At 43.0% G+C, this 24829-nt stretch overlaps 1 protein-coding gene across 10 annotated transcripts in view; it reads left to right on the forward strand.

Annotated features, from left to right (window-relative positions):
• The window catches only part of FNDC3B (fibronectin type III domain containing 3B), a 357231-nt gene that overhangs the window by 245131 nt on the left and 87271 nt on the right, over positions 1–24829 (forward strand). For 7 of the 10 annotated variants that reach the window (XM_070243255.1, XM_070243250.1, XM_023623306.2 and 4 more), the window contains exons 10-15: positions 1023–1161; positions 4423–4476; positions 19238–19362; positions 20611–20785; positions 22665–22751; positions 24044–24182. In XM_070243255.1, the coding sequence (XP_070099356.1) occupies positions 1023–1161; positions 4423–4476; positions 19238–19362; positions 20611–20785; positions 22665–22751; positions 24044–24182 (719 nt within the window). The remainder of the gene's footprint in view (positions 1–1022; positions 1162–4422; positions 4477–19237; positions 19363–20610; positions 20786–22664; positions 22752–24043; positions 24183–24829) is intronic. The other 3 variants (XM_023623308.2, XM_070243254.1, XM_070243253.1) reach the window with 1 other exon arrangement.

The raw sequence follows: 24829 nt of genomic DNA on the forward strand, positions 1-24829 counted from the left end.
AGTCTGAGTTTTCCTCTGTCTTTAATGGGACCTCATAAAGGGTTGTAATAATTAAAGGCTTGATGTATTTACCAACTCTTAAGTAGCTGAAATCTTGCATCTTTTTTAGGCAGCAAAGGTTTCTTTGTTGTGTTTTTAAAGAGTATGTTTTCAAATTATTTTTTTAATGCCCAATATTAAAAAAATGGGAAAGTAGAAAGGAAGTTGATAAAAAGCAACATATAATCCTATTTTATGCTATTTGAAAGGAGTGTAGTTTTATAATAGCACATTATATGCTTTTTCTTCACAGCTTCTCTGGAGAAATCGGGCCCATATGTTCAGTGTTGAGCCAGGCATTTTAATGTGTAGAATGCATATCTTTAATCTTGGTACCAGGTACAAGAGTTAAATGTTCACATGGATAAACTGTACCTGAACGTTGTTTTTGTTGAATCAGAGAGAGATGTGCTTGGCGGTACCAAGCCCGTTTCTATGTATAAAACGTGCGTATTTCTCCGTAGATTTTTGCAGTGTTATAAAGAGTTCAAAGATGGTATCTACCCCATTGTTTGTACTTCTGTCTATCTGTTCAGTTTGTGGACTCTCCTCACTGCTTCTTGTCCCTTCTCACCTAACCCTTGACTCTACTTTTAGCCTTTTTCCAGATATAGTCAGTCAGAGAGTGGCTTGATGGTTTTAGAATGTATATTTGGACAAGACTCTGGGGATTAAGGATGTTTTCTTATTTAACATCTTCTTTTCCAGTCAGTAGACCCTGCCTGTCTTAAATGGGCCTGGGTGGTTCTGACAATTAACCGAAGGAGAGAATGCATTGAGGCTGGGATGATTGTCCCCTGGAAATGCTGACCATAGTTAGGTCAGGACAAAGCCAAGTAAGTAAGAATCAGAGTCATGATGTGCACTACATAAGAAATTATTTTCCTCTGTGGAAAGCCCTGGGGCAAAGCTGAGATGATAACCCTGGTCTTCTGTGATGGACCACTGCCACTGACTGTATTTGTTTGTTTGTTTGTTTTCAGAGTATATGCCATGTACAATTCCGTAAAGGGATCCTGCTCCGAGCCTGTCAGCTTCACCACCCATAGCTGCGCCCCCGAGTGTCCCTTCCCACCTAAGCTGGCCCACAGGAGCAAAAGTTCGCTAACTCTGCAGTGGAAGGTGGGTATCTCAGCATGTCGGGAGCAGTCTGAAGTCTGTAGCCATTTGAAACATTTATTTAGCACTATTCCAGTTTGGTGATGGTGTTTGGTTTTCTATGTAGTAACTATGTGAAACAAATTATTATGATATCGGAAGTTGCCATGTCTATAAAAATTAGGCCACAGTGGGGAGAGGGAACTGCAAATCAAGTTTTTGTGGGGGAATTTGGTACCTCTTAGGATCATGAGCAGTACTTTATAAGTGAGATAAATACTTAAGACACCTAAATTTCATCACTTTCTAATGGTTTAATGCATTTCAACAAACATGGGAGGACTTTAGTAAAAAGCTTTTGTAAAGAAAGTTTAGAGGTAAAGTAGGTTTTGGCTCTGTTGGCTTCTCTCAGTGGCGACTGTGAAATGTTTAATGTTTAAAACTTCCTGGAATGTTTTGTGTTCTAAACTATGTTAAGACTTCATTAATTTTTAAGAATTAGGCCTTAGATCAGTTAAGATTACTATTTATTTTTTAAAGTCTGAATTAGATAGTAGTTTTCATGAAATACAATTTACTCGCTACAAATAACTCCTATCAAAGAGAGATCCGTAAGGTGTATCATTTGCCTATTAGTCATCGTTGTGTGTTTGCAAGAAAATAGTAGGTTGTGTTATCAACCTCTATAGTAATTATTTCTATATATTTTAAAATACAGTTTAAAATGTAAATTTTGTAGTGGTAGAGATAATGAAGATTTGTGGTATATTTGGGGAGAATACTAATGTGTGAAAGAAATAAGATGTCTGGGGAGATCCATGATTGTTGAAGAGATATTTTGTCCTTTTGTTCCTAGACCAAGGATCAGATTTATTTATCTAGGGAGCTGCTGAAAGCAATTGGGAGTAGTGGTTAGCAACAAGCATGGGCTTCTGTAGACCCCTCTTATGTGGGCAGCTGCATTCTTGTAGCCAATGGCCAACATTGAGTGTGTTATTTAGACAAAGACAAAGTTTAAGCTGGCTTAGAATCTGAACTATTTTATTTTCCTTCCTGGCTTCCAGGGATAATCCAGGTCAGTGATTCCCCATCTTTTCAGAGTTTTAACACCCAACTGGTCATCATCGTTTAAGTCCTTGGAGCATATACATCCATTTTAAGATGTGTTCTATATTTACACGTAGACATATGTAAACATATCTTTTGCTAAGGAAGAGTTAAAATCCATTTTGTTTGGAAAATATAAGATTACCAAAGGGACCCCGGGGTCTTATAAACCTAAAGTTGGGAATCACTGATACATGCTCTGCTTCAAACCTGGATGAAATTCAGGTCTCAGGCAGAACAGCAACTTCAAGAAAAAGTTTTATCAGGAAGAAAAGTTTCACATTTTCTTTCTCCCTTTATTTAATTGTAAATCAGAAACATACTCTTGTTCCATTTAGTCACGTACAAACTTGAAAGTTCTGCATTCAGTTCAGTTTGTATTCAGATGTCTTTAGGATGGATTTCCTGATCACGGTGCTCCAGTTGGGGAGCACAAGGACAGGGTCCATGCTCTGGCTACCCACATGTCCTTGAATCCATGAAGACACTGAGAGGGCTCAAGATCATCTAACAAATTCTTATTAGTCAGCAACAGGAGATGGGCGACACAAACAATGAAGTCAGTGTCCCACCCTCAAGGAATTAGAGACTCAGTGTGGCAGGATATCGCGGAAGAAACTACTAAAGAGCAATTTCTCTAGAGGGATTTATGAGCATCCTGAAAGTAGTTCTTATCTTAGAAATGGGTTCCATTTAAAACTTTGATTTTGTTTGTTATTTAGAACTTGAAATGTATGCCTCTCCTGTCTCCCAAATTGAGCCCACAAAAGCCCGAAATTACAGTTTAGATGAACATATGGTACTGACCTGAAATCTGTGTTTGAGACTCAGAGATTATATGACTCAAAAGGAAGGAAGGGGAAGAAGGAAGGCAAGGAGAGGGAGAAGAGTTTCTTTATTGATTTAACTAATTTTTACTGAGCCTCTGGTGATGTTTTATTATTAACAATAATAAAGCAACAGCTACTGTTGCCTGAGTGCCTCCTCCAAGACCAGGTGCTTTCATAAGTGATTGACATATGTTCTCCCAATTACTTACGCACCGACCCATTCTTGGAACAAGAAATTAAACATTGATATTAAGCAACCAACATCAGACCACATGTGACAAACAGCTGAGCTGGCTTCGGTGTAGCTCTGGTGACCCAGCTGCCTTTTGCTAGGGGCTGGACACTGCAGTTTGTGGGGCTCCTGCTCTTTCCTGGGGAGGAGCCAGGCCCAGGCCTTGGTGCAAAGGGAGACACCATCCTACTCCTCTTTCTGATTGCCTCCCCAACCTCCACCTCTCCTTGCCCACCTCCCCGTCTCCCCCACCTCCACCTTGCCCCCCCACCACCACCCTGCCACCTCTTAGTTCCTCCTCCTCTCCCTCCTCCCTCTCCCTGTCTCTCTGTCCCCTTCTTGATCTGGATCTCACTGCCTTAGTGCTCTGTGGGACCCCGCTGCAGCACCCCTTTCTGGCAGGTCTAACCCAGCAAAGCACTCTTTTCTCCAAAGTTCTCCCCTCCCCTTCGTATGGTCAAGGTCCATTTTCCCGGTGAAGGAGATCTCAGCTTGCTTTTAAGAGGAAAGCAAATGATGAAACTTCTTTTTGCTAACATGTGAAGGGCTGATTGCCACTGGTAATCTCTCCAGGGGATCCCATTTTTCCTCAGTTGTTTTTTTTTTAAAAAAAGAGGAATCTTACTGCCACAGAAAGCTTTCCGTTTTTAAGTACTTAGAAAAGAAAAAAACTGTATGGATGAAGTTACAAAAATATTCAACTCTTGACTCTGAACCTAGCTAAGTCAGCTCTCCCCCACCAGACCCCATGCAATGCCTGTGCTTCTCAGCTGCCTTATTTGTCTCTCTACTCTGGAACTTAAAGTGCCTTTTAAAAGTTTTATCTGCAGAGGAAGTAGGACACGGTGTGAGTATAAAGGTAGAGGTGGTGGGAAGGCAGGTTTGGCTGTTTGTGGGGTATGATTTATTAATGGTGAGAGCTCTCCCTACAGTTGCGTTGTATTAAGATTGGTTTGTGATAACATCTGACCTGGGAAGTGCAGGAGCTCTCCAGGGTTATGCCCCTGAGTGGAGAGCGCAGGACTGGCAGAGACCTTGTGTTTGAACCAAGTGGATAGCTACTAAGTTTCGTCGGTGAACAACTTTCTCTAATCTCATTTTATTGGTTCTTTTTAGGCACCAATTGACAATGGTTCAAAAATCACCAACTACCTTTTAGAATGGGATGAGGTAAGCATATTTTCATGTTCATCTGAAACACCATTTCAAAAATAAAATTGCTGAACAAATACCATTTTATTCTAAGATATGCTAAACACATGGAAAAAAAATGTAAGTAGAGAAAAATTTAAACCAGTAGTTGTTGACTAAGGAAATGAAGATGGACTGAAGTAGTGTAATGAATTGTGCATTAAAATATATTTACTTGGCTTATTTGCAAGAAATACTACTGAAAGAAAAGACGGAGTCTTATCTATTTTGGAGTCCCTAGTGTCTAGCCAGCCATTAGTTAGTATTAAGAATTGACAGCTTTGTGATCCTGACTGCCCAGCACCATGCTGCATAGATGATTTTGATAAGTGAAGCACACCATGTCTTGGGAAGCATAATTTGTTTCTTCTTCTTGAATGCCGTGTGTGTGCTTTGGTGTCACACTGTTGAGTGTTCTCTGTGGGAGAGTGGAGCAGTACCTGGAGGTCTCTCTCTACCCAGATGTGATGGCCCTGTGGGTTAGACCGTCCTATAACAGGTGTCCCCTTTGCTGTTTCTGTCACCAGAGACCCTTGGATAGTATCTCTGGCCAAGTCTCTTTTTCTCAAGGCCACTCTGTGCTGAATGGTGACCCAGAGCATTTCTGGCCTTGGTAACACTACACACAGAATCTCAGGCAGAAAACACTGGATGCAAAAGCCTTTCATTTCTAAAAAGCAGCTATATCTTTTTGTTCTTGTAGATCTTAATTCTCTTCATTCATTTGCCCTTGCTTTATTCTGTCTTTCTGTGACTGAGCAAACTGACGAAGGATTTTAAGATTAGAAAACGAATTTGGGGAGAAACACAAGTTAACTAGTCTTGTACTTAATTTTAGGGGGGTTGAAAGATCCAGAACACAGGCTTAAGCAAAAAGTGACTTGTCCAGTATGGAAAAAAATATTTTAACCAAATGTAAAATGGAATTGGATGAAATTCTCATGATGAAATTTTGATGTGAGAAAGGAGCCCTTGATCACTTTCTGCAGAAGCCTGTTTTCCCATCTGGGTTGCATCTGAACAGCTAGAGTTCCAAGTTACCAAAGACAACGATCTATTGTTCTTAGGATCCTCATGAATAGTTCCTATGTCCAGAGTGGTGAAATCTCAGACTTACCTGCTTTATTTTACATGTTAGGTGGATTTCATTTTAAGGTGGTTTGATTACAAGTGAAACCACCCCTGTGGCTCTTGGGGAAGACATTTTATGGGCAGTCAAGAAAGTTGGAAAAGAACCTAGCTGACCTGTGAGCACATAGTGCTGTCTTCTCTTCTCCTCTTCCTTCATAAGGATGAGTGAGAGTTTCATTAAAGTCTGTTTTAAAGTGTTTGGGTTTGTTGCCCTCACCTGATGCTTTGCTCGTATCTAAGATTTTATATCAAGATAGAATTTACCAGTAAAGAGGAGCCTTTTTTTTGTTTCAGATGCCCTGTCAGGGCACAATGTGTATGTGCATTTGTGTTTGTGTGTCCTGTGTTTTTGCTGCTTCTCTGCATTGGACCATGGCCTCATAAATTAAGTAAGGTCAGAGAGGTTGAGAACTTGAATGGGAAACCTCCCGGGAAAACCCAGGTGCTGCAGGAAATGGTGATTGTGACTCAGTTGTTGGCCTCCTTCCTGCTGAATTTGGGTTCAAAGTGTCCTGGCATGATGCTGGGGGGAAATATGCTTCAGCCTCAGACGAAATAGAGAAGCTGTGTCTGATGACCATTCCTAATCAATAGGACGCACTGTGGACTGGTCATCACAGAGTTCAGTGGTTTGTTTTTGGCCTTCTCCTGCCTTTCCCCTGCCTGCTCTCCCTCCATCTTTTCCTCTCTCCCATCTCGATTCTTCCCCTTTCCTCTTTGCATCTCCCATCTTCGGCCTCCTGCTGGTGCTGGCTCTGTGGAGCTTTACTGGAAATTCCGGGTTAGTTGACTCTCACCTCCTTTAGGCCTTTTGCCAGCACAGGAATCTTTTTATATTCTGTGGCTTAATATTCACCTTCTAGAAAAAATTCTGGACCCCCAACTCTGTGAAGGACTCCCTGGGTGCCTTTAGGTACAGTGGGCTCCCTGGAAGCTGAGGATAATTGAAAGAACAGCAAGATTAGGAGATGTGGATTCTGTTCCAGGTTTTACATGGGCAGCTTGACCTTCCTTGTCCTCAGTTTACCCATCAGCTCGTGTATGTTGACATCGTTTACACTGTCTTGGAACTGGTTATTTAGAATTGTCCCTTCTGACAAGAGAATATTTTAGGATCCTTTTCACTGTTGTTTGGCCTGTTCATTTCCTGTTTATTTCAGCATTTATGGAGCATACCCCTCCGAGCCTCAGCACTGTACACTGTCGTATGACATAGGAAACAGAATGTCCTTGCTCCAGTCGCTGAAAAAGCTAATGTAATGCTCTCCTCTTGTACTTTCGAACAGACATAAATAAAACGAACTTAGCCGTGTGCTTCTAAAATTTTTCCATCCAGTAGCTTCTTTTCTTTTTGTTATACCTCCCTCCTTTCCAGTCTCCCTAAAAAGATTAAAAAATGATGCCATTGGGTTTCCTGGCAATGAGAATGTAAGCAATAGTAACCAGTTCATTCCTGCTCATCCTCTCATTTCAGAAGTTAAGTTTCTGACCAAGCAGTCTGACAGTCTGTGTTTCTAAATTTGGGGCTAGCTTGGGGATCAGTAGCCTCTTGAGGGCAGCTCACTTGGGTTGATTTTTGCCTCCCCCATTCCCATGCTACTCAGAATTTGGCTTCAAGGAAGAAAATCAAATATACAAGCAGAGAACATCATCATCTGATAGGCAGGAACTGTGAGCACTCGAGGCTCTGGCTCTCCCTCTCCCCCCGAAACCTGCTGGTAGTTTCTGGAGCCAGGTGTACCTGGTACCGGGGACTGTTTCTAGACCTTGCCCTATGGAGGGGAAGGTGGGGGAGGGCAGGAGATGGAGAGGGTGTTTTGCTGGAGTCACTCCCCTCTAACCTTTTCCGGAGCCCGAGCTCATCCGTTCCAGCCACGCACCCGCAGCTTCCCTGTCATCCAGAGGGCTAGAGAAACAAACTTAAAGGGCAGAAAGATTGTAGGGTGCACAGAGGAGCCCGCCTGAGAGGGAGACGGGTACCACGCAGTCTTGAAGAAAGTTGTGTTCAGGAGTACTAGCCTGCCCCGTTTCTGCCCTGGCACCTGCTGTTTCTGTAAAGGCACTGGGTAGCGTTCCTGGATACTTGATGCTTTTGTTTACTTTTTAATCACCATTCCAATAAAACAGTTAGTGTAGAATTTCAAAAGTGTTGGTAGAATAAGATCACAGGGCATCAAGTCCTGCTGTCAGGCCTCTTAGGAAAAGACCTTCGCTTCACGAAGGAAGGAGCAGCAGGGAGACTGGGGAGCATGCGGCCTTTGTGCTGAGACTGGGAGTGCTGTGCTGTGCTGAGCTGACCTCCACGAGAACCCCCTGCTCTCCAGAGGTGGGTGTGACCCTGGTGGGAGCAGAAAACAGAGACATGTTACAGGGGTGGGGGGAGCTGCCACACCGTCCCTCTTAAATTCATTGTCATTGCCAGCACGTCACTGTTCCATGGGATTCCCCTGAAAATTACTCACTAGCGGTTTTGCAAGAGGGTCAGCTGCCTACTTTTCTCCGTTAATAATCGTAACTAGGCAATCCCTTAATTTTTAAATCAGTGTGGCAAGTAACTATGACTGAGATGGTAGTGGGCAGCTAAAAATGGAGCACACAGGTGTCACTGGCTTGTCAGCTATGGCCATCAGTTGGGATTTACCCCCAAAACACATCAGTTTTCATGACTTGGAAAGGTGTGGCCCCCGTTGTGGTGACTTAGATGAGTTGTAGTGTTGAGAGAATGGGGCCTGACAACTGGCCCTGCATTTCTGTAGACCTTTAGCCACTGTGTCCTCCTCCAGGAGGTGCCCCATCCGAAAAGCACAAGGCCATCTTCAAGCAGTTCTCTACTTGACTCTTGGATGAGCCGTCACTCCCTTTTAATTTCTTTGGGATCACAATGCGCCTCTGCCCCCTTGTTTACACTTTAATTTACAAGTCCTAGTCCTGAAGGCTGGCAGAAAGTAGGGCCAAAGCCTTGGAAGAGGTTTTTTTTTTTTCCTGCTAGATTTGTGTATTACATCTCATGCTGACTTAAAAAAAAAAAAAAAGAACTTATTATGAATTGAGTTTTAGTTTAATCCAGAATTATGAATAGGAGAAAAGTTTCTTAACTTTTTAATGGTGAGACAATGCCTAGATGCTAGATTTCTCAAGGTGGAGGTTGTTTCCCACAGTGGAGAGAGTGGGCGTGGGGTGGGGTCAGGAAGGTGGAGATAGTGCTTAACACCCACTACCCCATGGCCACCCCAGAGTTAATCCCTTTGCTCTGCCCTTGTCCCCTCCATGGGCACACTTGAGCTAATGGCCCCTCCTGTTCCTTCTCTGCTAGACGACACAGAGGTATCTGGTAGAGGTGGGACTTGTTCTCTGGAAGAAGCTAAGAGGGAAGGATTGAGGTGATTGAGGTCTCGGGTATGGAGGGGCTTTTAGGAAAAAGAATTAGGAACCTTTGGATTGATTTACACAGAAAGGCTTGCCCCATCTGTTTGAAGGAGTGGATGATCTGACCTTTTCCTTGAAAACATGAGAAAAAGGGCAAACTTCACACTCAGGCAGGAACTTTCTTTTCGATTTTAGAACCCATAAGTTCTGTAAAGGAAGTATTTGTGGAAACTTAACTTCTTGTGAGTTCTACTCTCAGGTGTTGTTTTAGTTTGTGCCATACAGATGTGTTAACTGGTGCCATTGCAGCTAGTTACTCAGAGCAAATGCAGGTCTCCTCAGGTCTTGCTGTGAGTATGTGGCATGGATTCGTATTGATGGCATGTATCAGGGACATGGTGTTCACCTAAAGGCGCCTCGATTGATAGTCTCTGCTTTTTTTTTTTTTTAAATATAAATTAACTTTTTTTAAAAGATTGACACCTGAGCTAGCATCTGTTGCCAATCTTCGTTTTTCTTTTTTTCCTTCTTCTCCCCAAAGACCCCCATAATTGTATATTCTAGTTATAGGTCCTTCTGGTTGTGCTATGTGGGATGCCACTTCAGCATGGCTTGATCAGTGGTGCCGTGTCTGCACCCAGGATCCAAACCAGCAAAGTCCTGGGCTGCCAAAGCGGAGCGCGCGAACTTAACCACTCAGCCACCAGGCCAGCCCCTAATAGTCAAGCAAATAATTTAATCCCCAAGCCTCAGCTTCTTCTATTGAAAAACAGTGTCAGTTACCTCACAGGCAGGTTAAGATTGAATGAGATAACTTGAGCAATAGCACATTCAGTGTCATGATTGTTTCATGTCACCTAAGCACATGTTAAGATCTGGGGTAGGAGAAATCAACAATTAGAAGGATTGTATAGAAGGAATATGACGTGCTTCTGTCAGGAACTTAACCAGGAGCCCTAAGCTTAGTGTCTCTTATTTGAACTAAACAAAAACGGATGTCAATGCTATATATAGATGTTAATCTGCCATTAGCTTAGCTTCCGGACATGACATGTAGGGAATATATTAAAGAACCAGAAAAATAGCTTTGTGGCCTATGACTAGTGAAATTCCCAGGAATCTTCCTCACATGTGACTCAGCTAGCCCAAAAAGGAATTGCACGTCTGGCTTTCCTGGTGACTAATGAGCCAACGCAGCTGTAAAACATAGTGGACTAAGAATGAAATAAATACTGCAGCAATCAAGGGAAGTATAATTTGAAATAGAGCAGAGAAGGCCAGCAGCAGGTAGAGCCCGTCAGCCCCTGGAGAACTGTTCGCAAGCTAGGCCGCGCTCAGCAGTCCTATTGCAGAAACCTGGAGGAGGTGGCAGGCCCCAGATTGTCGCTTCTTGGACATCTAATTCAGGAGGAGCCAACTTAGTTCATTTAGGGATTGAGCTGACCCCAAAGGAGGTGCTGGGTCACTGGTTTGTTAATCAGATTCCTGTTTAGCTTAGGTGTTGAGTAGTTAGTATTGATAATCTTTCAGAAGGCTTCTTGGCATGAGTGAATTTGCACGTGACTTTTCTGGTTAGAGAGCACCTCTTCTCAGAGGGAACTGGAGAGTCAGCAAGCAGAATGACTTATTGGGTCCCACAGAATGGAAGAGAAGAGCCTCGCTGAGGATGAGAGGATGCCCTGCTGCCTCAGGTTGCATAACATGTTGGTCCAGAGGAGAAAATCAGGAATGCCAGTTTCCATTCCCCAACCCGTCGGCAATGCCTGGCTGAAATGTAGGGGGAAGGTGGCACTTTCTCAGGCTCACGTGCTCTTTTGGTCATTTTCCAGAAATCCCCTCATGGAGATTGGAGAGTGGGGTCCCAGGTTCATTTGGCGCTCTGTCCATCAGAAGCCATTTTTCACACAAGTGCCTTAAGCTGCATCCGTGACCTGGTGGAGAGGCTGTGTTTCGCCACATCACAGACCTTCGCTGCCACGTCCAAGGTGGTTTCAGAGAGCCAGGGGAATAACTTCCTCTACTACACCTCCCATTGAAGGAAACTTGGCCAGGAAGGATTCAATAACTCAGACAGGTCTGTAGGTCCCAAAGACCAGCTGAGTTAAAAGGAGCCCCTCCCTCTTAGGGACCTCAGCCCCAGACATCTGCGCACCTGAAGTAGATTCTTTCCTTGCTGTTTGCCATTTTTGTCACATGTGTGCCGGATGGCGTTGTTATGTGTTTGGGCCGCAGACTTTGTGGGCAGTTTCCGGCTGAGGCTCAATTACAAATACCATCTTGGTCCTTGGCACCTAATTTATCAACTCATGTTTGTCATGCTTGTTGGTTGCCAGCTGGAAGGTGGCCACCTTGGGCCTTGGCTAGGTCGGTGGACTGAGCCCATCCATTCCTTGGCTCACTTGTAAATAGTACGGGCTGCCTTTTCTAAAATTGCCTGTTGTTCTTTCCTTTCCTTTCACTGGGATGATCTCAACATACCGATCTTATCGAAGCACCAGACATCAGATGAACCTCCATATTTAAAATATATAGGAATGTTAGGTTTGTTTGTTTTAAATCAGAGGACCTGTTGATCATCTTTGGCTATTGCAGGTAGCTAAGTCTCTTCCACTAATAGAAAAAACTCGTATGCCAGGGATAAAATGCGTGCGGTATTTGTTTAGTAACATGCAACCGCAAACTATCCCACCCCCTTCTCTTACCTGGGAAAGTTCCTCTGCGCCAGAGTGCTCAGTAAAATGAAAGAGGCATCGCTGAGGGGAGAGTGATGGTTGTCACAAGGAACTTCTGAATCCACCCAGATGTAGAGTGCCCCTTCTTTCTGCTATGAACCCCTTCTTATATATGGTTATGCTGAACACATACATGCTCTTTTATTTCTCAAGCCAACATTTATCTTTGATGTTGCCTAGGGTTGGCCAGTGCTGGAACTACTTCTAAATTTAGACGTACTGGCAGACTAAATCTTGGAGTCTGGCAGTAGTTCAGTTGGCCAATGCAACTTGATTTTTTTATTTGATTTATCGTTGGCATTTCTGACAGGTTGAACTGTGCTGTTACAGAGAGTGCCCAGCCCAGAATCACTCAGCCCATGTCTGGATCCAGCAGCCATGGGCCAGGAACACATGACAACTGATAACCAAATTCATGTAACTTACTTAGCAGGCAGTTAGTAAACCTAGTAAGAGGAGCTCAGGAAGGCAGCAGGCACGGCTGCGAAAGGACCTATGACAGCAGGAGGTCAGTGGAAAGGGACCATAGATCAGGAAAACATCGGGAAGAGTTACGAGTCACATGATCAAAGGGAGTCAGTGCACCATGGATTCTAATGCCCTTGTGTTAGCCATTCTCATTGTCTTGTGCCAGGAATGAAGCTGTCATGAAGAAGAACAGGAGGGATCATTTCCAGTCTATTAATTAGAAGGCAATTGAAAATATGAACCAACTTCGTTTATAAGTGCCAGTGTTGGCAATACCAGCTTCCAGGGTTGTCAGTGGCGGGGTAATTGGAAATGTTAGTCAGAGCAGACACCTTCCCCATCGGCTACAGAATTACTCCTGGCGGGAAAATACTGTAGCCTGAGTTAATTGGAGTATGTGTGAGTTATATGTATAGAATTGGCCATGGATGTGTTAAGTTCCTTAGCAGGAAATAGAAGATTCATCTTCCTAAGTACTTTATCAAGATATGTAAGTTAATAAAGAAGGAAAACTGGCTTTAAAAAAATTTGTTTTCAGTCTTTCTGTTACATAGTTTTACAAATCAACATTACTTTTAAACATATTTTTTAACTTTAAAAATTAGTTGCATTTTCTGAAATGCATCAAATGCTTTTTATATATGTAGATAGCAGTTTTCAAATAGGCAGACCCACCTGTAAATTGATTCCCCTGCTGGAACTTTATTCCATTGTGTATTTGTAAACAGATACCAAAGAGGGGTGGAAACCTGGTTACATGTGGAGATCCTCTGAAAGGTTATTTAATTTGCTTACTCTGTGGCTTTAGGTTCCGCCATACCTAAACCATCCCCCAAAGACTGTTGCATGTGTGTGTTTAAAAATTTCCCCGCGATTCTCTACAACTTTGGGGATAGCATTATTAAAAATCTTAATTCTGTCTAAAGTGTAAGACAAGGTACCTGCATTGCTGTTGGTTAACAGTTTCGGTTGATCTTTATCCTCTAGGAATCTGGTTACATTTTTAGCTTCTACAAAAGTAAGTTTAGATTTAAAAATTCAGAGAGGCCTTACTTTGTTGGATGGCTTCGAGGGAAAAGGCATGCACTAAGTGCATGTAGAAAATAGAACCCTTTATTCAGGCATACGTTAACCGTTCATTTTGAGTACCAGCGTGCACACTTCTGCTCCGTTACCTCCTGGCTATTTATAGTGCAGGAGGAATTTATGAAAGTTTACTGAAAAACTTCATACTATAAACATATATGGACATCAAAGTGGATGAGTTTAATATTGCATAACAAATTACCTCAAAACTTAATGGCTTAAAACAATCACTTTCTTATGCTCATGGATTCTGGGTTGGGAATTTGTACAGGGCAGTGAGGGGATGGCTTGTCTGTGTTCCACAATTTCTGGAGCTTCAGCTGGGAGGGCTCATTGGCTGGGGGCTGGAATCTGCTAGTAGAGTCTTCAGTCACAAGTCTCCTGGTCACTGCTGGCTTGAGTGGAACCTCATCTGGGGCTCCCTCACAGCATGACAGCCTCAGGGGAGTGAGAATTACAAAAGTGAGTGTTCTGGGGAAAAGACAGACTTCCTAGCCTTGAAAGTCTCATAGTTTCATTTCCACTCCATTCTGTCCGTTACAAGCGGGTCACAAGCCCACTCAACATTCAAGGGAAAGGGCCATAGACTTGGCTCCCCAATACGCAGGGTTTCATGGAATTTCCAAACATGTTTAAAATAGCCACAATGTGACATAAGGCTTCTTTTGACTCTCTTAGTCGGGAGAAACCATTCATCTTTTCTCCTTTATCTTTGTATAGCTCATGCCGTGTCTCAGGTACAATGTAGTCAGATTGTTAGGTACAAGGTCATGGACTTTGAAAGTACAACATAACTGTTTTTCCTACCTCTGCTTCGCTTCCAAGTGTTCTGGGAAGAGGGAGAGAAAGACACATGAGTAGTACCCAGAGATGCAGTGGTAGGACGGGACCCAGACCCTGCACCCAGCGTAGCTCCCCCAGCCAGCACTGTGTGCCTCAGTGGCACTCAAACGCTGTCCTTCTCAGATGGAAACGGGCACTGCCTGCTCCCTTTATAATAAGGAGAAGGGAACCCATGACATAAACAGTATCCCTGCCAGATAATGCTTCTGCCACAGTTGTCACACTTGAAAAACAAGCATCTTGTGTCTTAGTCCTTTGGGTGACTCACAGGGGTCAGCTAGGTGTTTAATTTTGGGGAGAGGAGGATAATTCAGAAATATGTTATAATTTTATTTAATAGATAATTTTTATTTTTTTAAAACTATAGATTAGAAAGAAATGGAAAAATGTTCAAGTAGGTAATAAAACGGCAGAAGATAAAATAGGAAATAGAATATTAATCATTAAAATATTTAAAATCTTTTGTATTTATAATTTATCTCCAAATTTTGTTTTAAAGAATGAAATAACGTTTGATAAGGCATTTTTCACCCTTGTCGGGGAGAATGTCTTTGTCCCTGAGGTTATTGACGCATATTGGAAAATGTCTCCAAGGAGGAGTCATTCTCTGCTATGCAGCCGCATGAGAGTCTGCATTTTACATACTCCCCTAAACTTCCTTCTCTCTGCCCTGACTTTCCAAGGCTAGGCCGTTTCACAGTCTGACAAAAACTTGGAGGTCATTGACATTCTTCAGAATTTAGCAGGAACCTGGTCGGACCTGAAAGCACATCTCTGATTTTTACTAGGACTTGTAACCAAATGTGTGATCCTTCTAAAAAGTGAGTGATGATGAGAATGGAGCAAAAGAGAGGCAGATGCTGATAGTGTGGTGGTCCAAGTCTTGTCAGGCTGGGACTGTCCCCCAGAGATGGTGCTTCTCTTTAGTATGTGAGTCTAGAACTGAAAAGAGGCACTTGTTCGCTGGGGGTCAGGTAATGAGATGTCCAGCCCAGGCCAGGCGAGCTCTGGGAAACAGAGTTGCAGTGCCACGGGACCGGCTGCCTGAGATGGGCTGGAGGGAATGGGGAATAAGCCAGTGGGGTCTGGATTGTAGATAACAGGCAACGTAGTTTTCTTCAATGGTAAGGAAGAGGAGGAGAGGCAAAGCTGGGGAGCTTGGGACTGAGGAAGGACAAATCTGATATGTGCCGTGTATGCGAGCCAGCTGCTGGCAAATCGCGCCTTTTCCTCGAGAGCAGTTTTGACCAGAAGTGAGGACAAGAACCCTGGGCCCGGTCAGAAAACATTTCCATTTGTCTCAAGGCCCAGGGTGCTGAATCGGTGCTCCTAGGCTGGGTCTGGGTGTGGGATGACAGCAGATCAGCAGGAACGGTGAATTCAGTTGAGTGAGAAGAGGAGCACTCAGCTGAAAGAGGGAGCCATCCAGGTTCATCATGAGGTTTATCAGCACGCAGTTGATTTGTACTCAAGATTTCTTCATATTCTAGTAAAGATTAACCTTGTCCTTGAATGAACTCCGAGTGAGCTGTAGAAACAAGCATTTGGGCATGCCCACGATTATGAAATGGAAACAAGCCAGGGAACCCTGAAAATCTGCCCATTCTGGCGTGGACACTGGCTGTAGAAAGTTAGGCCAGCACACTGCTGGGGTTTGTGTCCATTCCTGTCAAATGCAGCCCAGTGGCTAGCTCTGCTCCAGAATAATCAAGGGTGTGCTTCAAGGGTGCTTCAAGCCTCCTTTCACCTCTCTCTCTAGTTGGGGTGAAGTTGTCTTTCCTTCCCCAGGAGAATAGGAACTCGAGTGCCCATCTTAGGGTGCTTCTGATCTGCTTGCTCATGTGCTTCTCTCCCCGTGTCCAGAGAATCAGATGCTACTGGGGATCCGTGCCCCACTTCTTCCCTTGTGGACCAGCCACTGCTAGGCCTTTTGAGCCCCCACTCTTACTGTCCTCTGTGTGATGCACCACAGGGGGTCTAACAGCAGCGGCTGACTAGGAACAAGGCCTGGGCCACGCATGTCCCTGCCGCCTGTGTTTTACCAGATTATTGATGATACTAAAAAGTGTAAAGAGAGTGTTCATTTCTATTAGTACCATGTTTTAGTAGGAAACTCTGCACAAGGGTGACATTAAATTCTTAAAAAGTAAGTTTCCTTTCTTAGTAAAGCTAGTATATCTCTGTAATCCTGTGTAGTTTAAATTAGATTTTATTAGAAGAGGGGACATGCCACAGATTGTAATCTCTCAGTCATGTGGAGCCACGCCACCTATAAAATATGGATTTGCCTTCTGTAAAACTTCACTGACAGTAATGGCTTGGACTTACGGATTTCTGATAAACAATGATAAACATTCACGTTATCACTCCTCTCGGTTTGTCTGAATCTTTCAATCTTCTAAAGTGCTTTTTTTTTTTTAAAACCCTTTCCATTTCTGTCAACACGAGCTGGATAATATTTTATTTGTAAATGCTGTTTACAACCTGGGCTCACTCTGGGTTTACAAACAGATTGGCCATGTCACCTGTACCTTTGAACCTGTACTTTGTGATCCCTAAGCCCCAGAGTCGTCCGAGAGGTTGGCACGGTCTGTCCTGGGAGACCAGGGTGATGCGTGAGCCGTGGGATCCTCCATCTTCACTTGCTAACCTCTGCTATAGAGCACTTCTGCACTGCAGTGACGTTTGTGAATATTAATTTTTCCCCCAGATATCCCTTTTATATTAAACTCCATGTCATACATGCATATTTCCTTTTGTTCAAAAGCTTCACTCCTGTCTGAAATATTTTGTTAACCTACTTTCCCTTGTTTCTGGTTTATTCTCAGTGACTTCTGAAAATTCACCAGTAAGACTTACTGCTTTAACTCTGTGAACTGTTTGTACTCTTACCCCTTCAGACTCCACAGACATTATTTCTAAAACTTGTTTCTAAGGTTCCAGCAACTCTGGGTTTTATACAAGTCCTTAAGGTCCGTGCATACAGTAGTACATCTTGGAAAGTATTATGATGGAAAATTGGCATGCTTTGTCTAAACAAGTTGGAGTTTATTTAGCAGTTGTTTCCAATACTGAAGTAGAAAATTAAGGAAAAAAATGTCAGCAACATAGGAAAATGTCTTGAAGGTCACAGAATGCCTCTTCCCCCAATTCTTTAGTGAGCCCCAATGCTATGACCCTTTAAAAGAAAAATCTAGTTCACATCATTGATGCCTCCCCACTCTTTTTTTTCATTTAAGCCACAGGCAGTCTGGTTTTCACCATATTAAATCAACCTAGTAAGGAACAGACTGGCTTCTATTTACTGGCCGTAGTTCTAAGCACCAGAAATGGGCAAAGGAGACCAAAGAAAGAAATAGGAAAAATGAGGCATTGAAGGGGAGCCAGCGTCAGATTTGGAAGGGCTGAGGCTTCTGTGGCAGCAGGATGTGCCTTTCTTGCACTGTTTACTCCAGAGTTCAGAAATAGAGGAGGAAAGAAGGTAGATCATGCTGCAGCCTGAAATGGATAACAAAACACACCAGGGCCTGGGAGAGTATAATCAGACACTGGATGTAATTATGCAAATGTATGCATAACCGGTTTGCCTATGAATAAATTGTCTGCAGCCACCTTAACACTCAAGGTTAAAGTAATCATCGGCAGGGCATGATATGTAGCAGCTGAAAAATGTTAGGCTTTACTGCCTTTTTTTTTTTCATTGTTGCACCTGGATGTACTTTGAACCCTTGGTGAAGTGACCTTTGGATCTTGAAGACCATTAGGACTTCCAGGCCCTCCCTTGGAAAGGACACTACCTTGCTGAGGGAGGGTGGGGTGGGGAAGAGTTAGCTTCGGTGTGAGTGTGGCATGGTTGTTGTCAATCTGTTCACCCTAGTGATACTTTAAGCTAGTGGCATATTTATTTAATTTTTAATTAAACTTCACCTGGGATGTGTTTTAGTCGTAAGCATTTAGAGGCCTGCTTCAAGAAAGGAAATGCTTTAAATTTGCTTAGGAGAAGAATGTGCTTTCTTCATTCTTGATAAAATAAATTGAGAACTTCAAACGTATTCCTGAAGGCACTGGGCCCAGCTGTCTGATTAGAATGTTAAGATTTATTCAGTGTTAGCATGTGGTTTTCTTTTGCAAGAATCAACCAAGAGTAAGTCTGCATAGATAAATGTAGATGAAATACTGTGGATTATGGGTCTGAAATATTTGTTCTAGCAGATTGCTGATATGAGTATTCCATGCCTCTGAGCATGGCACCAGGATGGTTAAGGTCTTTCTCTTACTCATAGATCTATTAAGAGAACCCACTGGAGTGTTTTCTTTTTACTTTAAGGGATTTGAAGCATCATGTAAGGCTAGGAACACATTAAAAATACATTTCCAGCCTCATGAGAAACTTAAGAGGGCTGTAATACATAGAGATGAATTTGACCGATGTTCCAAGTGCCTATCAGACTTTTAGTTCAACTCTCCAAGCATTGATGAACTCCCAGCTTGTCCAAGATAGTGTTAGGAGGAAAGCAGATGTGGACAAGATGAGGCAAAGGCGTCAGTGACAAAACAGCTCACCAATGCTGGAATGTCCACACACGGGGATTGGGGGCTGCTGCAGGGAGGGAGAGAGGAGAGAAGACTGGGGAGGACTTCCTGTGGCTCGCTGAGCTGCACAGAGTGGTCCTCAGGTGCTCAGCGGTTGCTGGGGAAGGCTGTGCAGTTCCAGGGCTGGCGATTCCTGTGAGGCTGCAAACTGACTCTTGTTGGTCACATTGGCCAGTCTGACCAACTTGAGTGAAGAAGATATTAGAGATTATGATCCTTAACTTGACCATTGCCTTGTACCTGAAAGGGCCTTTTTAATTTTGTTAACCAAAAACCACTTTAGAAATACAAGTACAGTACATTACCTGTCTCAGTTCTAGAATTTTCTGTAGCGCCTTTATATTAAGGATGACATTTCATTGTAGAGCACTTTATGTGCAACGTGAATGCTTCCCTAGAAGCCTTCCTTCTCTTAGTTTTGTTCATCCAAACTGGGAAATTAAACAGTTACTCACAATGCTCCTTCGTTTTCTTATGGTCATTTTTAAAATTTATGTGCATTGTTTCATGTTTTCTTTTAGGGAAAAAGGAACAGTGGTTTCAGACAGTGCTTTTTTGGGAGCCAGAAGCACTGCAAGCTGACAAAGCTTTGTCCGGCAATGGGGTACACGTTCAGGCTGGCTGCTCGGAATGACATTGGCACCAGGTATGACACTCCTTGTCCTTGTGTCATTACACATTTGTGTGGTCATTCTGAGTCTTCCTCTAATGTTGCCGGAAGGCATAAGGGCGCCTCTTGCCTCCACACTGAACCAGTTTGAGATTTTCTGAGAAGGAATCCTAATCAGAGGGTAGAAGGCCCCTTCTGAGGGGATAAATGCCGCTGTGTGGCCTCTTTGCAGTAAGGCGAAGGCCTTTTGCTGTAATGCAAAGGCCCCACTAGGGGTCTCTGAAAACCAAGATCAAGGTAACAGTGCAGATTTTGAAAGGAATCTCTCTTGGGGCTTTCTTTTTTTCAGATCGTGTGCCTTTTTCTTTCATCACTTTAGCAAGCTACTCATTCAGTTGTCTTTTTCAATTATATGTGAGTGTTTCCTGATGCAAGGAAAGGGATGCTGAGCCAGCCATTGTTGTCAAGCCCGGGACAGATACTCATAGGATTGGGGAAAAATCTGGACTGTCTAGGACACCACAGCTTGCCTCCAAGCTGCAGAAGAAAGGCAAGAACAGGTGTACAGGGAAGCCTCAATGGATTAAAGATGCTTTGAAAGACCGTATTTCAATTGCACTTCCTGGGTAACTCTTCAATTAACGGAAAAATCTTTTTCTTTCATCACTGCTTATTGAAAATCTTAACGGTTCAGCACATCGCTGGTCCTCCACCTTTTTTCCAGCCGAAAGAACTTTCTTAACATCACAAGGTTTTACAGCCCTCCCTCCCCACCCATGATAGCCATTGTATTTTTAGAGGCCACTGGTTGAAAGATGATAAAGGCTTCTATGGTTCGAGAATTTGTAAATGAATTGGAAACACCCACAAACTTTTGAAAAATAGCACTGTATATATTTGTAAAACATTAATTTCATCAACCCAGTTATCTGTGCTCACATTGATTTGAAGACACCTTGGTAGCTGTGCCTCATAGCTTGGTAAACATTGCACTGTGTTGTGCTGGGTGCTCTTGGGGGCAAATAAATTCTTAAATACATTGTCCTGAAAATGGTTTGCTTTTTTGGCAGTAGACTGAAGCAGGGAAATGGGGCAGATTGAGAGTTGTGGTAGGGAATGTCCACAGAGGATCCTTGCCTTCGTTTGCTTGCTGAACTAGTCAGGCCCCAGACTTTCTGACCCAAGCGAGTTGGGTGGTAGGTAGGTTTATCCTTCCTCTTTCAAAATGCCAAGACTCCTCACTTGCTCCTAAACCTGTGTCTCACTGGGTTTGCTTCTCTACAGTGGGTATAGCCAAGAGGTGGTATGCTACACATTAGGAAACATTCCTCAGATGCCGTCTGCACCAAGACTTGTTCGAGCTGGGGTCACATGGGTCACATTGCAGTGGAATAAACCAGAAGGCTGTTCACCTGAGGAAGTGGTCACCTATACTTTGGAAATCCAAGAGGATGAAAATGTGAGTTTTGCAGATTTTACACCCTTGCATGTGCTCTGTGTAAGTCGGTATTCTTGTAACTACAGGACACCATGAAATTAGATTAGCTACATGAGTTCAAAACCAAACTCTGGATTTCTCCACTATCGCTGCTACCATCTGTCCATCCCGTTCTTCACCATCTCAGTAAACGGCGTTCCAGGCTTTCATTTGGAGAAGCCACACACCCATCGAGTTATCCTTGACTCTGTATATAATCAGCAAATCCTTTTGAATCTTCCTTCGGAAATTATCCAGAGATCTGACCACTTCTTAACATCTCCACAGCCACTATCCCTTTATAAGGCACCATCATCTCGCCCCTGGATTATTGCAATGGCCTCTGAAGTATTTTCCCTACCTTCAGCCTCACTACACTACAGTCTATTCTCCACACAAAGCCTGAGAGATCCTGTTAAAGTACAGTCATGTCAGGGCTCTGCTCAGAACCCTTCGCATCTCAGTGTCTTTCCCCCTCTCCCAGAGTAAAAACTAGAGCTGTCACAGTACCTACAAGGTCCTACGCGATTGGAGTCTTCATATCTGCCCTTGTTCCTGCCACTTGAGTCTGATTGAACATGCCAGGCATGCCCTGGCCTCAGGGCCTCTACAGTTCCCTATGCCCTGCAGCTAGAATGCCCTTCCACATGTCTTTGACTCACTTCTTTCATTTCATTCAGGGCTCTTCCCACATGTCGCCTCCTTGGAGAGCCCTTCCCTGACTACCCTGTGAAACAGCACTGCCCACTAGAACTCTCTGGTTAATGTTTGTGCTGTCCAGTAAGGCAGCGCTTGTCACATGTGACTGTTGAGCACTTGAAATATGGCTGTGGGCCCAAGGAACTGAATTTTTTATTATATTTAATTTAAAGAGCCACATGTGGCTGCCTTGTTTAACCTACGCAGCTACAGAAAGCAGCGCTTCAGTAGGTTTCCTGCTCTGTCCTTTTACCCAGCTTAAATTTTTGTCGTAGCACTTAACACCACAGGACATGCTTCATATTTATATGTATATTTTTCAATTGCTTTCTCCAGCTGGCATGTATGTTTCTTGTGGGCAAGGCCCTGTCTGTTCTTGGGCAATGCTGAACCCCTAGAGCGTGGAAGAGAGCCTGATGCATAGAAGGGGCTCAGAAATATTGGACGGATGGATGGATGGATGGATGGATGGAGGGATGGCTGGCTGGCTGGCTGGAGGGATGGATGGGTGATAGAGAATACTACTGAAAGAATCCTGTACATTCAGCTTTTAATGGGTTATTTATCCTCTTAAAGGATCATGCCTTCCCCATCCAAGCTGTCCTTTCTCACTTGGCCAGAAGAGGACACTGTGTGGTCAGAAACCTCAGCCACCGTTTATTGCCTAGCACATTGCAGCTTGACAGTGAAGACGTCAGTACTAGAGGCTTTTTTCATGACAATGTTGTGAAATAAATTTTGTTTTACATGTACATACTGCTTTGTTACATGTACTGCTTGGTGGTTACATTCTTTGTTTAAAATGCTTATTGAGTAACCAGGAAAAGTTTGCTCTGTGAGAAAAGCATATGGTGGCACCTATTCTAAAGCAAATTTACCTACTCTCAAAGAGAAAGCATTGTTCTCCTTCAAATTAGTATTAGCCTCTCAATGAGCTTGAACAGACCCCGGAGAAATTACAATGTGACAGAGTTAGATTTTTGCTTAAGCTAGAATGCTCTCCACAGCACCAGGGGCTTCTGATAAACTCCGTTGCAGTAGCTGCCGCTCCTCTGGCCCACTGGTGATCATGGGAAGAGGCAACATAAAAATCCCACATATCAAGGTGTTTAATACCCAGATTTTATGATACTGATGTTTCTTTCTGGCTTTGCCTTTTCAGGATAACCTTTTCCACCCAAAATACACTGGAGAGGATTTAACCTATACTGTGAAAAATCTCAAAAGAAGCACACAGTATAAATTCAGGGTGAGTCAGTCATTTTGGTACCTGAGCTGCTTGAAAAGCTGTTTTGTGTTTCACCCGTTTACCGTTTCAAATTGACTCTCTAGGTTAAAAAATTTTTTAAGTTCACTGCACTTTACATTTTTAAAGTAACATTTATAAAATGCACACCATACTTTAATTTTAAAATCCACTTTTGAGAGGGAAACCTGTCGTAATGTGCTGTAATAAATGGCATTACAGCATGGCCAGATGCACTCACCTGGGAAGACCCAAACCAGATGCCCCGTGCACCTGTCTCTCACCTGCACTTCACTTCGTTCTCTCCCATCTTTATCCTTTTCATCATTTCTCTTTTAGTCTCCAATTGCCTGTGCTCTGCTGCCCATTTTTTTTCCCCCAGCTGTTTTTATTTTTCTCCTCTATTACCCCCTCCCTCCCTACTTAGGCTTTGGCCATTAACAACCACCTTAGTGACACCGTAGGACTTTGTGTTGTAGCCAAAAACAATGCTTTGCAATCATTGAGAGAGAAACTGGGATGCTGCATTCTGTGCTGCAGCCTAGTGTATTGATCTGTGCTCAGTACTAGATTTTCTAATAGGACAGTGTGCATCTTGGAGAGAGAAGATTTTCTTCTGATTCCACTTTTCCTTCTCTTTTGGAGGAAGAGAAAATAGATATATATTTTTTTTAATCATTTTTTAATCACTTTCTCCAACTGGCATGTAAGTTTCTTGTGGGCAAGGCTTTGTCCACATAGTAGTCACATAGTAGTCGCTCAGTAAAGAGTTGTCAAATTATCAAGTCAAGAGTGTGACTGTTTGAGGAAAATGATAGGTTTTGATATTTTAAAAAACCCTTGTTATTTGGCACCGGCTCTGAGAACATAGGTATGCTACAAGCGTTTCTCCACAAGGTGGCATTGCCCTACTCTTAAATGAGCAAGGTTATTTTTACCTGCTTCTCCTGCCATATTTTCCTTCCACAAAAGAATAAGAAATAGGTGGTGGTATAGTAGATTTGTTATGTCTTCCTGGAGGGGTAAAAACGTCTTTAGCTAAAACCCACCTTATCGTTTTGTTTTTAATTGTTAATAGCCAACTATACAGAACATAAGTATGCCATGAAACAAACACTTACAAATCAGTAGTTTGAGACTGAGAGAGAGAGAGAGAGAAGATGTGTGTGTGTGTGTGTGTGTGTGTGTGTGTGTGTCTGAGTTATGGATGCCTTAATCTTACCGTATCAAAAAGTCACCATTGATTTAATACCTAATGTCTAAAGCGCATTAATGTTTTCTCGGTTGTGTTATAGCTGACTGCTTCTAATATGGAAGGGAAAAGCTGTCCCAGTGAAGTTTTGGTGTGTACGACGAGTCCTGACAGGCCTGGACCTCCTACAAGACCCCTCATTAAAGGACCAGTTACATCTCATGGCTTTAGTGTCAAATGGGGTATGTTTTGCTGCCGTTGCTTCTTTTTAGACAGATTTTAAAAAATTGATCACAATAGTCTCCCCTTATTTACGGTTTGGCTTTCTGTAGTTTCATTTACCTGCGGTCAACCACAGTCTGAAAATATTAAATGGAAAATTCCAGAAATAATTCGTAAGTTTTAAATTGCGTGCCATTCTGAGTATCGCCATCCTGTTCCTTCCAACCTCAGACATGAATCATCCCTCTGTCCAGTGGATCCACACTGTATACAGTACCCGCCCATTAGTCACTTAGGAGCCTGCTCAGTTATCAGATCGACTGTCATGGTATCACAGTGCTTGTGTTCAAGTCACCCTTATTTTACTTAATGATGGCCCCAAAGCGCAAGAGTAGTGATGCTGGCAGTTCAGATATGCCCAAGAGAAGCCATGAGGAGCTTCCTTTAAGGGAAAAGGTGAAAGTTCTCAACTTAATAAGGAAAGGTAAAACATCGTGTGCTGAGGTCGCTAAGATGTACGGTAACTTTTATTACAGTGTATTGTTATAATTGTTCTATTTTATCATCAGTTATCGTTGTTAATCTCTTATTATGCCTAATTTATAAATTAAAGCTTATCATAGGTAGGTATGTATGTATAGGAAAAAACATATACAGAGTTCAGTAC

Source organism: Equus caballus, chromosome 19, assembly GCF_041296265.1.
Source record: "Equus caballus isolate H_3958 breed thoroughbred chromosome 19, TB-T2T, whole genome shotgun sequence".
NCBI classification, from domain to species: domain Eukaryota; kingdom Metazoa; phylum Chordata; class Mammalia; order Perissodactyla; family Equidae; genus Equus; species Equus caballus.